This window comes from Loxodonta africana, chromosome 4, assembly GCF_030014295.1.
Source record: "Loxodonta africana isolate mLoxAfr1 chromosome 4, mLoxAfr1.hap2, whole genome shotgun sequence".
In the NCBI taxonomy this organism is placed as follows: Eukaryota; Metazoa; Chordata; class Mammalia; order Proboscidea; family Elephantidae; genus Loxodonta; species Loxodonta africana.
The window spans coordinates 129,739,045-129,754,041 of record NC_087345.1 but is presented as its reverse complement, the minus strand read 5'-3'; the positions used below and the strand labels follow the sequence as shown (position 1 = coordinate 129,754,041).

At 36.6% G+C, this 14,997-nt stretch overlaps 1 protein-coding gene across 2 annotated transcripts; it reads left to right on the top strand.

Annotated features, from left to right (window-relative positions):
• The first annotated feature begins 8,097 nt into the window (after positions 1-8,097).
• LOC104845980 (killer cell lectin-like receptor subfamily E member 1) lies at positions 8,098-14,535 on the top strand. 2 transcript variants are annotated; one of them, XM_010590928.3, is made up of 7 exons: positions 8,098-8,283; positions 8,998-9,194; positions 10,642-10,743; positions 10,957-10,995; positions 12,221-12,363; positions 13,280-13,380; positions 14,101-14,531. In XM_010590928.3, exons 2-7 carry the CDS (start codon positions 9,014-9,016, stop codon positions 14,219-14,221), a joined length of 687 nt encoding a protein of 228 aa, XP_010589230.2. In that variant the 5' UTR covers positions 8,098-8,283; positions 8,998-9,013; the 3' UTR covers positions 14,222-14,531. The 2 variants fall into 2 exon arrangements, with proteins under 2 accessions (XP_010589230.2, XP_023404891.2); XM_023549123.2 differs by lacking the exons at positions 8,098-8,283; positions 8,998-9,194 and adding an exon at positions 9,698-10,363 and having other exon boundaries at positions 14,101-14,535.
• Positions 14,536-14,997: the final 462 nt, after the last annotated feature.

The window sequence follows — 14,997 nt, the reverse complement described above, 5'->3', positions numbered from 1 at the left end:
CTGCAGAGTTCCACCAAACTTCCAGAGAAGAGTGAACACCACTACTACTAAAGGTATTTCAGAGCATAGAAAGGGACGGAATACTACCAAACTCATTCTATGAAGCCACCATTTCCCTGATACCAAAAAGCTAAAGACACCAGAAAAAAAAGAAAGTACGGACCTATATCCCTCATGAACATAGATGCCAAAATCTTCAACAAAATTCTAGCCAACAGAATTCAACAACATATCAAAAAAATAATTCACCATGACCAAGTGGGATTTATACCAGGTATGCAGGGATGGTCCAACATTAGAAAAACAATTAATGTAATCCACCATATAAACAAAATAAAAGACAAGAACCACATGATTTTATGAACAACATGTCCAAAGTATGTAAGATGCAGTCTCGCCATCCTTGCTTCTAAGGAGCATTCTGGTTGTACTTCTTCCAAGACAGATTTTATCAATTGATGCAGAAAAGGCATTTGACAAAGTCATCACTGGGTTTTTTTTTTTTTTTTTTTTTTAACACCCTTTCATGATAAAAACTCTCAGCAAAATAGGAATAGAAGGAAAATTCCTCAACATGATAAAGGGCATTTCTACAAAGTCAACAGCCAGCATCAACTTAAATGGAGAGATTCTGAAAGCATTCCCATTGAGAATGGGAACCAGACAAGGACGCCTTTTATCGCCACTCTTATTCAACATTGTGCTGGAGGTCCTAGCCAGAGCAATTAGGCTAGATAAAGAAATAAAGGGCAACAGATTGGTAAGGAAGAAGTAGAAGTATCTCTGTTTGTAGATGACATGATCTTATACACTGAAAACCCTAAAGAATCCTCAAGAAAACTACTGAAACTAATAGAAGAGTTCAGCAGAGTATCAGGGCAGAAGACATTGTTGTTCTTGTTAGGTGCCGTCGAGGCGGTTCCAACTGATAGCAACCCTATGCACAACAGAAAGAAACACTGCCCGGTCCTGCGTCATCCTTACAATCATTGTTATGCTACAGCCCATTGTTGCAGCCACTGTGTCAATCCACCTCATTGAAGGTCTTCTGCTTTTCTGCTGACCCTGTACTTTGCCAAGCATGATGTCCTTCTCCAGAGACTGATCCCTCCTGACAACATGTCCAAAGTATGTAAGATGCAGTCTCGCCATCCTTGCTTCTAAGGAGCATTCTGGTTGTACTTCTTCCAAGACAGATATTTTCGTTCTTCTGGCAGTTCATGGTATATTCGATATTCTTTGTCAACACCACAATTCAAATGCATCAATTCTTCTTTGGTCTTTCTTATTCATTGTCCAGCTTTCACATGGATATGATGCAATTGAAAATACCATGGCTTGGGTCAGGCGCAGCTTAGTCTTCAAGGTGACATTTTTGCTCTTCAACACTTTAAAGAGGTCCTTTGCAGCAGATTTACCCAATGCAATGTGTCTTTTGATTTCTTGACTGCTGCTTCCATGGCTGTTGATTGTGGACCAAGTAAAATGAAATCCTTGATAAAGTCAGTCTTTTCTCCATTTATCATGATGTTGCTCATTGGTCCAGATGTGAGGATTTTTGTTTTCTTTATGTTGTGGTGCAATCCATACTGAAGGCTGTGGTCTTTGATCTTCATTAGTAAGTGCTTCAAGTTCTTTTCACTTTCAGCAAGCAAGGTTGTGTCATCTGCATAACACAGGTTGTTAATGAGTCTTCTTCCAATCCTGATGCCCCGTTCTTCTTCATATAGTCCAGCTTCTCGGATTATTTGCTCAGCATGCAGATTGAATAGGTATGGTGAAAGAATATAACCCTGGCACACACCTTTCCTGACTTTAAACGACTGCAGCAGTATATTGACAAGGAACTGCCAGAAATTCAGGCCAGTTTCAGAAGAGGACATGGAACCAGGGACATCAGTGCTGATGTCAGACGGATTCTGGCTGAAAGCAGAGAATACCAGAAGGATGTTTACCTCTATTTTATTGACTATACGAAGGCATTTGACTGTGTGGATCATAACCAATTATGGGTAACATTGCAAAGAATGGAAATTCTAGAACAATTAATTGTGGTCCTGAGGAACCTGTACAGGATAGAAGATAAACATAAAAAAATCAGTTGGATTCCTTTATGCCAACAAAAAAACATCCAGGAGGAAATCACCAAATCAATACCATTTACAGTAGCCCCCAGGAAGATAAAATACTTAGAACTAAATCTTACCAGAGATGTAAAAGACTTATACAAAGAAAACTACAAGACACTAGTGAAGAAACCAAAAGAAACCTACATAAGTGGAAAACATATCTTGCTTATGGATAGGAAGACTTAACGTTGTAAAAATGTTTATCCTACCAAATGCCATCTACAGATACAATGAAATTCCGATCCAAATTCCAATGACATTTTTTAATGAGATGGAGAAACAAATCACGAATTTCATATGGAAGGCCAAGAGACCCCGGATAAGCAAAGCATTACTGAAAAAGAAGAACAAAGTGGGAGGCCTCGCTCTACCTAATTTTAGAAGCTATTATACCACCACAGTAGTCAAAACAGTCTGGTACTGGTACAACAACAGATACATAGACCAATGGAACAGAATTGAGAATCCAGACATAAATCCATCCACATATGAGCACTTGATATTTGACATAGGCCCCAAAACAGTTAAAGGGGGAAAAGACAGTCTTTTTAAAAAATGGTGCTGGCGTAACTGGATATCCATCTGCCAAAAAATGAAACAAGACCCATACCTCACTCCATGCACAAGAACGAGCTCAAAATGGATCAAAGACCTAAATCTAAAATTATAAAGATCATGGAAGAAAAAATAGGGACAACATTAGGAGCCCTAATACATGGCACAAACAGTATACAAAACACTACTAAGAATGCAGAAGAAAAACTAGATAACTGAGAGCTCCTAAAAATCAAAAACCTATGCTCATCCAAAGACATCACCAAAAGGGTAAAAAGATTATCTACAGACTGGGAAAAAGTTTTTAGCTATGACATTTCCGATCAGTGCCTGATCTCTAAAATCTACATGATTCTGCTAAAACTCAACCACAAAAAGACAAATAATCCAATTAAAAAATGGGCAAAGGGTATGAACAGGCACTTCACTAAAGAAGACATTCAGGCTGCTGACAGATACATGAGGAAAGGCTCACGATCATTAGCTATTAGAGAACTGGAAATCAAAACTACAGTGAGATTCCATCTCACTGCAACAAGGTTGGCATTAATCCAAAAAACACATAATAATAAATGTTGGAGTGGTTGTGGAGAGACTGGAACACTTATACACTGCTGGTGGGAATGTGAAATGGTACAACCACTTTGGAAATCGATTTGGCACTTCCATAAGAAACTAAAAAGAGAACTACCATACTATCCAGCAATACCATTCCTTGGAATATATCCTAGAGAAATAAGAGCCTTTACAAGAACAGGTACATGCACACCCATGTTTAATGCAGCACTGTTTACAATAGCAAAAAGATGGAAGCAACCAAGGTGCCCATCAATGGATGAATGGATAAATAAACTATGGTATATTCAAATAATAGAATACTACGCATCCATAAAGAACAACCATAAATCCATGAAATATTTCATAACATGGAGAAATCTGGAAGACATTATGCTGAGTGAAATTAGTCAGTTGCAAAAGGACAAATATTGTATAAGACCACTATTATAAGCACTGGAGAAACAGTTTAAACAGAGGAGAGAATATTCTTTGATGGTTATGAGGCGGGGGGGGGCGGGGGAGAGGTATTCACTAGTTAGGTAGTGGATAAGTTTTATTTTAGGTAAAGGGCAAGACAATACACAATATAGGAGAGGTCAACACAACTGGACTAAGCCAAAAGCAAAGAAGTTTCCTGAATAAACTGAATGCTTCAGAGGCCTGCGTAGCAGGCACAGGGATTTGAGGACCATGGTTTCAGGGAACATCTAAGTTAATTGGCATAGCAAAACTTATTAAGAAAAAGTATGCATCCCACTTTGGAGAGTGGCGTCTGGGGTCTTAAATGCTTGCAAGTGGCCCTCTAAGATGCATCAACTTGTCTCAACCCACCTGGAGCAAGGTCGAATGAAGAACACCAAAGACACAAGGTAATTATGAGCCTAAGAGACAGAAAGGACCACATAAACCAGAGAATACATCATCCTGAGACCAGAAGAATTAGATGGTGCCTGGCTACAACCGATGACTGCCCTGACAGGGAACTCAACAGAAGAAACCCTGAGGGAGCAAGAGAGCAGTGGGATGCAGACCCCACATTCTCATAAAAAGACCAAACTTAATGGTGAGACTGGGCTGGAGGGACCCAGGAGGCTATGGTCCCGAGACCTTATGTTAGCCCAGGAATGGAACCATACCCAAAGCCAACTCTTCAGAGAGGGTTTGGACTGGAATAGGGGATGGAAAATGACACTGGTGAAGAATGAGCTTCTTGGATTAAGAGAACACATGAGACTATGTTGGCATCTCTGTCTAGAGGGGGGATGAGAGGGCAGAGGAGGCCAGAAGCTATCTGAATGTACACAAGGAGAGAGAGTGGAGGGAAGAACTGTGCTGTCTCATAGGAGGGAGAGCATTTAGGAGTATATGGCAAGGTGTGTATAAATTTTTGTGTGACAGACTGACCTCATTTGTAAATTTTCATTTAAAACATAATAAAAATTAACCAAAAAAAAAAGTAGTATCAGCCCCTGAGACTGTGGCCCTGAGACACCCTTCTAACTTGGAAGTGAAGCCACTCCCTGAGATCACCTTTCAGCCAATAATAGACAGGCTATAACATAAATAATAATGTATGTGAGGAAAGGGCTTCTTAGACCAGTCATCTATATGAGACCAAAAGGGCAACATCTGCCCAAAAGCAAAGATGAGAAGGCAGGAAGGGGCAGAAAAGCCAGACGAATAGAAATGGGAAACTCAGGATGGTAACGGGGAAAGTGCTGACACATTGTGGGAATTGCAACCAATGTCACAGAACAATTTGTATATAAATGATTGAATGAGAAACTAATTTTCTCTGTAAGCCTTTACGTAAAGCACAATAAAATGTTCAAAAAAAAAGAAGTAATGTCAATGTATAGCCATTTAAAGTTTCCTAAATAACAACTCTGATTTAGAGCAGGACATCAGAAAAGGTATGAAACCATAAAAAACAAAACAAACTTTTTATAATGTTCCTTTTCTTTTCTGCATCCATTCCTTATTCATTAATTTGGACTTTTTCATTTTATTCAATACCTGTTATGTTCTTTTTTTCCTTTCTCCCTTCAGAACATTTTTATTAAAAAAAAAAGTATAAGGTGCATATGAATGGTTGTTTACTGTATTATGCCAGACATAATCAAAATAAATGTGTTCCAAGTATGGGGCCATTGACATCAGCAAGCCAATGGGGAAGCCTCTAAAAAGGGGAAAAAGAGTTATAGCATTTCTTATATTGGACAATTGTGGTAGTCCTTGATTCTGCCAAATCATGAGGTTTTTACTATATATTTCCTGATGGAAAAAAGAGGAAAAGTACGCTAAAGGAGGAAAAAGATATTGAGTTGGAAACAACAAAAGGACAATAGCAATAGCTCATAATGTTTTCTCTTTTCATCCCTATAAGAGCCCACTGAGAAAGGCACTACTATTCTTATTTTACACATACGAGATATTAGTTTAGGAAGTTAAACTGAACCAAGTTGATAAAATTACTATACGGCACAAATAGAATTAGAATCCTGGCTTATGTGATACCAAACTTGTCATCTCAATCAAAATGTTTCTAAGAAAGTTAATGACGGGGCTTGGAGCCAGTGTAGGAAATCTTGGGAAATAATCAAGTTTATTTTATTTACCAAGAAACAGCTTTGAAAAAAAAAAAAAAAACTTGAAAAAATGAAGTACTAAATTGTTCCTGAGAACTTGATTTTTCACGAAGAACAATTAATAAGATGTGTTATTGCCGCCTTCATCACACATACGTGAGAAGGTGTCCTGAGGGTTTCGGAAATCCTCTCACACAGGAAAGGCCTTTCACTCCAGATTTGCTGGGCAGAGGGCTAGGGGTAGGTCAAGGTGGCTGTAATGAGTTCCTTGGCTCAAAGACTTCCTGTGTGGTTTCATCTGAGAACGTTAGGTACTGCCACCACTCCAGCTTTGTGGTTCTTAACTCTGTGGAAATGAGGAGTGTCTCTGTCTTTATATTTTCTCTCAGGCCAAATGTCAGGGTCCATTATTGTACATATAGTATTAAAAATGTTATAAGAGTGTGCTTTCATCTTCCTTCCCAAACCTTTTGCTATGACTGTCAAACATTTTACTTCTACATATATTGTAAAAATCCATACTGCATTGGTAATACTTTTGTTTAACAATCAATTCTTTTTAAATACATTAAAATAATAAGAAAAATTCTAATAGCCATGTAGTTACAATTTCTGGTGCTCATTTTTTAGGTAGAACCATATTTCCATCTAGTGTAATTTTTCTTTTGCCAGAGCATTTCAAAGAAAAATGTCAACACAATAGAATATTGCCAAGAGTTAGAATGACCATAAGATGTATTGTCCAACCCAGACACTTTTAAGAATGAAAGAGGGTATTGTAGTTACACTGGAGAAACAGGTGTAAACCTGGGCTGTCTTGAGAAAATTGGGACCATCTTAGGCCATCGGGCACATAAGTCATCCTACTGAAATTTTTCCAAATTTGTCACTGAATCTAGCAATATGTAAGTCATGGGTTGCCTTAATTAAAGTTACTTCACTTGATTTTAAGGACAAAAGCCACTTTGGAGGGGGTTGAGGTCTAATTCGGAGATGAAAAAAATATGTAGGAAGATGGAAAATCATTGGAAATACATAGGAACAAAGAAGACAAAAAGGACATAGTGGGAGAAGCCATTCATTTCTCCTTACCTCTACAGCGAGCACCTAATTAAATCATTACAGTGTCCTTCTAATTAGTCTCCATGCATCTACTCTTGGCCCCTCTAATATATTCTCTACAGGGTCAGAATATATTTAGAAATGCAGATATGACCATGTCACTCACCTGCTAAAAAATAGCTTCCCATTAATTTATGACAAAGGCCAAAATATTTAATATAATTTTATATAATCTGTCTTCTCCCTGGGAGCCCTGATTGTGCAGTGGTTAAGAGCTACATTGCTAACCAAAAGGTCGGTAGTTGGACTCCACCAGTCGCTCCTTCGAAACCCTATGGGGCAGTTCTATTCTGTCCTGTAGGGTCGCTATGAGTCAGAATCAACAGCAACGAGTATGGGTCTTCTCCCTGCTTCTCTTGTTTTTTTCATATTGCTCTTCCTGTAGTGTTCTGCAAGTGTTATACATTTCTTTCTACTTCCAAGCCTGGATCACAACCATCTCCTACCTCTCCCTTAATGAGTTAATTCCCTGAATCCCTAAGAAATCAGTTCTTTCTATTAAATATTTTCACATCATCCATTATTTTTTTAGTCATTATTTATACCATCAGTAAATTTATATTTGTGCAGTTGTTTCATTTATTCTTCCAATGAATCAACAAATATTTATTCAACACACTATACACCAGGCATTCTCTTATTGCTGAGATTATGGCAGCAAATATTATCTATCTTCTTTATCTGTCACTGTGAGTCGGAATTGACAGCAACGGTGTTTTTTTTTTTTTCTATGTGCTCAGGATTGTTTTCAGGAATTAACAAATGTAAAGAGTTACTATTTCCCTTAATATTCACTTTTCAAAAAAAAAAGATGAAAACATAAAACTGATCAGAAGCACAGTCCCAAGAAAACTTCAATAAACAAGATCAGTGTGACTTCCTGTCACCACATATAAAATGTAGATATAGACATGAGCATTTCTCTTACCAGCGTAACTTAATCTAATTCATGGCTCCACAGAGGTAAATATGGTAAAGCTTTAGTGAAAATATACTTATTGGAAAGGAAGATTTGATTCAAGACATATTTTCTTTTTGATTCACAAATGATTAAAATGAAGTACAAGTAATATTTTTCATAAGGTGACCTGAGTTATAAGCAATGAGATGCCATCCCCCACCTTGTGGGTGCTAAGGACAAAAAAAAAAAAGGACAAGCACAGAAAAAAAGAGTGAAGATTGTTGTCAGTTAATTATAAACATTACATAGCCAGTACTTTTTACACTGGGACCTACAAGTTTCCGATTCTGCTCCGTGTAATCAGATCCTGCCTCCAACTCACGCATACGGGATTCTTAACACAAGTCCCTGGAATTTCCTTCTTCTTCAGGTACGTTTAACTATTTCTGGTTTCCTTTTAACTCACAGGTCCCCAACTCTTTGAAAACGTGGCCAATAGGCAATTTTGTGGACTATCTATGATTTTTTAAACATTTTCCATAAAAAAAATAAGCATGAGGTATAGCCTTTTGTTTTCTGACTCTAAAATATCAAAATGTTGCTTGGCTCATCCCAAATGTCAGACATAAATCTAGTAATCTTTCTTAATCAACTTGCTCTAAAAACTTGTAATAGCAGATATTTTGAACTCTGACAAATAAATGACTTTATCCTAATCAGTGTTTTGCCAGCTCTGATGCTAATAGCCAATATTAAGAAATATTTATCACTCGGTTTCAAGAAGCAAACTGCAGTGATGTTAGAGAAGGCTGGCTTAGAATTTTTGGAGACATTGACTTTATTCCAGATCTAGAACTGATCCTACAATTCCATGGTAAAGACAATAATGACTTTCTGCAAATGATTGGTTAAATAGTTGTCTTATTTTCTCTGCTTCTAAGTTCTTGGTGGTGTGTCTTCCCATTTTTGGGTCTCCAAAGTATTGAGAACATGCATCCAGCAAGGGTAATAGGCATAGCTATTTATCAACCCCAATTTTTCACTGTTTCACTCCTGTTTATTGTAATATGCCCATTCCTGTTACAATATAACCTCCCAAATGACAGAACCATTGACTGACATGTGAATTCTTTATTCCACACAGTTTTTCCTATATAAAGATGAATGAAGAGCCCATAATTCATGCTGCATTAAACCCAGACTCACTGCCAAAGCACACACGAAAAAATAATAATAAGCATAAATCTAGTTCAAGTGGATTGTCATTAGCCAGGAAAGAGCTGAAACACCACAAATGTAAAAAACAGAAGAAAAATACAACAGAAGATGTCAGTGGCAAAGGTAAAGTATATTAAAATATTGTGTCAGTAAACAGGTAGAGAGTGCTTAAAATTATGTACTGAATTGTGCCATGTACTAGGAAGATACAAAAATATAGTTTCTTTCAAAGATTAATGAGAGAGAGAAAATATACAAGCAAAACGTTCGATACCAATTTAATGGATGTTATAATAAAGACCAAATGGCAAGTACTAGAAAAAAAAATTAAAAGGCAACTTAGATAGTTTAGAAATATCATTGCTAATGTTAGAGTCGATTTAGACTCTAAGGAAAGGATAAGATTTTAACAGAGAAAAGAGTTGGAAAGAAATTCCCTTGAGATAAGAATGATAGGAGTCAAAGTGAGAAAAAATTATTGGGAGAACTAGGCTTAGATAAATTATTTTGAAGCCCCAAGAATTGCATTGTGTGAGAAGTGAACATGTTGTTGGTCTGAATCAGAGTGTGACATGCAGCTGACACTGTAGTCTTGATATCAGTATTTTCTGAAATAAGCAAATTTAGGAGCATGAAATACATCGGGGTAAGAGCCAAGGTAATAATTAAACAGTCCCATTGCCATTGAGTCAATTCCAACTCATAATAACCCTATAGGACAGAGTAGAACTACCCAATAGGGTTTCCAAAGTGGCTGGTGGATTCGAACTGCTGACCATTTGGTTAGCAGCCATATGCTTGACCACTGTGCCACCAGGGCTCCTCAACTAAATTGTAGGTGTAGTAATACTTAGTAATCAATGTGACTAAAATTTCAAGTTATTGCTTGTTTTTGAGCCCTCGGGTCTGATTGCTGCAAGCGTGTCTTTTCCAGACCTAATGATCTCGTGGGAAAAAGATGAAGGCTTAATGTAGATTGGAAAGCTTTCTGAAATGGTAGAGGCCACTCCCAGAGGTTCCTGCCAAGTTGATATATGCAACCCACTACTGGTTAATCCTTGCGTAACACGTCCTGAGCCTCAACACATGTTAGCTGAGTTAAGGAAAGGAGGGGAAAGGGGGGAAGGAAGAATAATAAATAATATTTGTTTGGCCTCCTAATTTAGAATGTAGTCAGTTTTCTCTTAGGGGAAAGCTCGGTGCATAAATGAGTCAATTGCCATTCTGGTTTTGGATAGTTTTCTTGCTCAGTTTATGTCTTTTTTCTTACCTTATGGTGGAGAAGGATGAAAGTGAGTGGGATTTGAAGGGAGAGTTTGTGAATTAGGGGCTCAGCTCTGTCATTACTTGATTACGTTACCTCAGGCGAACAGCCTATGTTAAAAATTTAGATTTTTACTTCAATTATCTCATTATTGCCTAAAAATGGGTAAACATATTTCACAGACTTGTTGTGAGACTCAAGAGTAAAAAAGTATTTGAATTCATTCTTGACTGTGAAATGCTGTATAAGTAATTTTTATTTTTTGTCTTGTGATCTTATTTCAACTACTTTTGCTTTTGGTTCTAGATTTTTTATCTCTTCCATGGAGGGTCATTTCTGGGGTGCTGGGGGTCCTGTGCCTTCTCCTGTTGGTTACAGCCATTGCAGTATATTTTCTTACTGCAAACTGTAAGTAACTACAGAGTTTTCCACACTGTTTTCCCTTTGGGAGCATTATTTATTTCATAGAATATGGTAAGAAGATTTTTGGCTCAGGACAATTTTAGTTCCTTAAAACTCTGCCTTTCTTTAAAATTGCTGATTTACTCCTCCATATAATATAATCTTTTAATATTTCAATTTAAAGGAAAATCTAATTATTATATTTGACTGTTTTTGTAGCATCTTCCAAACAAACACCTCTCACAGACCAGCAAAAAGGTAGGCAATTTTTTATGGCCTGATTTCTTATGCTGATTTAAGCAGCAAAGATATTCATTGTTTGTGTCAACTCCACAAGCATAGAGCCTTTTATAGGCCAGGTATTCCGGTATGTGCTATATAAGATATAAATATGAATAAGACATGGTCCAAGCCATTAAATAACTTATAATATACAGGCAGTCCCTGATTATGAAAGTCCAACTTGAGTACAACTCATAGTTAGGAACCAACCCCTGTACAGCCTATTATATTAAAAATTCAAGGTGCGTATAATGGCTCAGAAAAACAGACAGGAGCTACTTTGCAATTTGAATCAAAACACTTTTGTTATTATTACTGTATTATTATGTTAAAGATGTTTTAATATATCTGGAAGTGTTTCTTTAATTTTTTTATGCATAGAAAGGTACACTATATACTATATAAAAAGACAAACATTTGACTAATTGGCGTTGGATATTAACTGTACCTAGCTGTTCCAGCTTATGTACAAATATGACTTAACGACAGATTTAGGAATAGAACACTCATAATTCAGGGACTGCCTGTGGTGAGACGGAGGTTTATGTGTAACTAACTGCTAGATAAAAATAGAGAGGTGAGTTCTTATTAGGGACTCATGCGAGATTCCATAGGTTTGTAGGGGTGATAGATTTAATAAATCTGAGCATGAATTTTGGAAAGATAGTGTTTGCTATGGAAGGACAAAATTTCAGTCAAAACTGATCTAATGCCGATGTAAAAGTAAAGATATTTCAGCTTATAAAGGTGATCTAACAATGTCAAAGAAGTAAGAAAACATTTGGTTTGACTAATCCTCATATGACTAGATACCAAAAGACTTTTGTTATACGATACACGTTGTTATTAGTTGCCATCTAGTCAGTTCTGACTCATGGCCACCCAGCATGTTACAGAGTAGAACTGCTTCATAGGGTTTTCTTGGCTGTGATCTTAACAGAAGCAGATTGCCAGATCTTTTTGCCGTGGTACCACTGGGTGAGTTCGAGCTGCCAGCCTTTACAATAGCAGTCAAGTGCTTAACCGTTAGTGCCAGCAGGCCCTTATGGATAAAGAATCTAAAATGTAGTAACAAGTTGAAATAAAAATAAAAAGACAAATTTTCGTTTCTAGTTTGTACCTTTATTGTTACTCATCTTTGTTGTCTTAACATAATGTTACTACAGTGACAAAAAAAGAAAAATGTACTTCTGTTTGCAAGGTTGTCATTCTTGTCCAAAGAACTGGATTTGGTTCAGATACAGTTGTTACTACTTCTCCAAGGAACAGCTGACTTGGAGGGAGAGTCAGCATGCCTGCTTATCTCAGAATTCCAGCCTCATGAAGATAAACAAGGAGGAGCTGGTAAGCTGTTACTTTAACTATCATATGTGAGCTATGTGAAGCTGATTAACTGAATTACACTGGGGAATTGCTTTCATTTATCCGAGTTAAAAAAAAAAAAAGTTAAGCACTAGACAAATTGTTGAAGGATTTCACTAGTTTATCTTTTGCATAAATTTTCACACGCAAAATATGACAGAGGATCTGTATATTATACACAAGGGAGAAATGTTTTGAGATATTTGAAATGTACTGCATGCAAACATATACAAAGAGATACTTCATAAGGAGACAGTAATTAAAGGACTATCTTAGAGAGTAAAGAACCTGTTGTAGCCCAGCACCAAGAAAAAAAAAAAAAGACCCATTGCCATCGAGTTAATTCTGACTCATAGTGACCCTATAGCAACAAACCTTTGTGGACCCAAAGCTAATGCCATTGTCTGATCAGTGTATCAGAATTAAGAAAACTTTGTGAAAAGATGAGTTTTCCCAACTCCAACAGTGTAAATCAACATAAAGCGAGGTGCCCTCTGTGTAAATTCTCCTGATGGAGGAACAAAAAGACTAAACAAGTATGCTTTATCACTGTATCTATAATGTACCTGATGGAAGAAGAGATAGACACAGGGGGTAAACTGAGTCCCTCAGAAGTCTATGAAGTGCTATTCTTTTAAAAAATCACACTCCCTTATGCCCAAAACCAACATGATCTTTTTACTCATATTTATTTATTTTCTTTATCTCCCATAAAAGCCACGTTTAACACTGATACTGCATATTGTTACCATCTCAAAAAGACCCTGAAATATAGCATAAGGTTAATGATTTTGTGGACTAGATGGTTGATGTTGAATATTTTTAAAGGTCCCTTCATGCAGTTGATGAAAAGATAATAATACAAAAGTTATATTCGCATATGTTTGTTTACCACCAGCATTTCTTCTCTTTAAACTCTTTCTTTTGGATTGGAGTCTACCATAATGGAATTGACCAGCAATGGCTGTGGGAAAATGATTCAATTATTTCCTCTGATATGTAAGTATTTGACACAATGCAGCCTTCTCTGCTCTTGATTTAATTACTACATTTCCCGAAGGAACAAAAATAAAGGGTGTCTGGGGAATAATTTCAAGGGCATTTGCGCACTTGGTGAGAGAGAAGCAACTTAAATCCAATTTCCTGTACAGCATATGGACTTCAGGAGCAGATGACATAGCTCAGTCTCTTCATGATCCCTCTCCAAAGACTTTTTATTGCAATCATGGTTCAATGTCTTTCTCACTAACCACAGTATTCTACGTCAACCTGCCTTCCAGGTCATGGATATATCCCTAAAGTCCTATTCTTACTATTTTTTTTTAATATTCCACTCACTATGAACCTAAAGACTATGGAGTCTAAAAATATTTTCTCCCCACCAGAAGAGTTTACTTAGTCTTGCTATTCACAGGCTTTCTATTCTTTTATTTTTAATTTGTCTGTATTATAATCAGTGATAATCCACATGATTTTTCTCCCTCTTAGATACTTCTATCCTTAGTTGAAATTTTAATTAATTTTTAAGTTTCATCTATCAGTAATATTTCAATTTATAAATATTTCACTTGTCTGTGCCACCAAGTGATAAACATTCTATTATATTACATATAGATTATATTTTTTTAATTTGGATGTAAAATTTCTATGTTTCATCTCTTTGGAATCTGCACATTACGGAATTTCGTGTCAATGAGTGTGACATTTCTTCTATTTTAGCTTTGACCTTTCCAGACATCAAAAGGGACAAGTCTGTTTATCATACAAATCAAGAGAAGCTTATTTTGGCGATGTCTGTGAAAGTAAACAAAACTACATCTGTAAGAATCAACTTATTTAAATTTCTATGAAGTCACAGAAAAGATGAAAATTACTTTTGTCTCATGCTGTGCCCTGACAACATTGTCAATGGTCATTTCCTTGTTCCGTGGATAACCCACTACCACACCCACTGCCGTTGAGTAGATTCCGACTCATAGCGACCCTATAGGACAGAGTAGAACTGCCCCATAGAGTTTCCAAGGGAGAACATGTAAATTTACATCTCTGATTTAATAAAACTGGAATCCTCCAAAAAGTATTGCAATGTCATTCTTTATTATGTTTTATGCTTTTGTTGATTTATATGACTTTTGATAAAATAACACTGTGAAAATGCTTAGGAGAATATATTAATGCCTATGAACTTTAGGGGGGCCCTGGTGGCACAATGGTTAAGAGTTAGGGCTGCTAACCAAAAAGTCGACAGTTCAAATCCACCAACTGCTCCTTGGAAACCCTATGGGGCAGTTCTACTCTGTCCTATAGGGTCACTATGAGTTGGAATCAACTCAATGGCAATGGGTGTAGTTTGATTTTTTTTATGAACTTTAGGAGACATTATAATTGATGGTTTCTGAATTAGACAATGAGATAAGGCCACACTGTTTTGGATATTAAAGAAGCTCTTATGAAGGGTTACTTTTGTCACTACCTATTGTTTTTCTCCCTTTTTTTTTTTTTTTAATGTATAGATTGCTGTTTTGGTCTACAATATTGTCAGAGTATATCGTTAAACACTTAAACACTGACCTATTATAACCAGAAGATTACTATGATCACACAAGAAATATCATT

What these genes read in the sequence shown, in the direction of transcription:
- LOC104845980 (XM_010590928.3), top strand. Translation starts at nt 9,014, where the DNA reads ATGAATGAAGAGCCCATAATTCATGCTGCATTAAACCCAGACTCACTG. An exon ending in AGAAGATGTCAGTGGCAAAG is followed by an intron (nt 9,195 to 10,641) that starts GTAAAGTATATT and finishes TTTTGGTTCTAG; the next exon opens with ATTTTTTATCTCTTCCATGG. An exon ending in ATATTTTCTTACTGCAAACT is followed by an intron (nt 10,744 to 10,956) that starts GTAAGTAACTAC and finishes CTGTTTTTGTAG; the next exon opens with CATCTTCCAAACAAACACCT.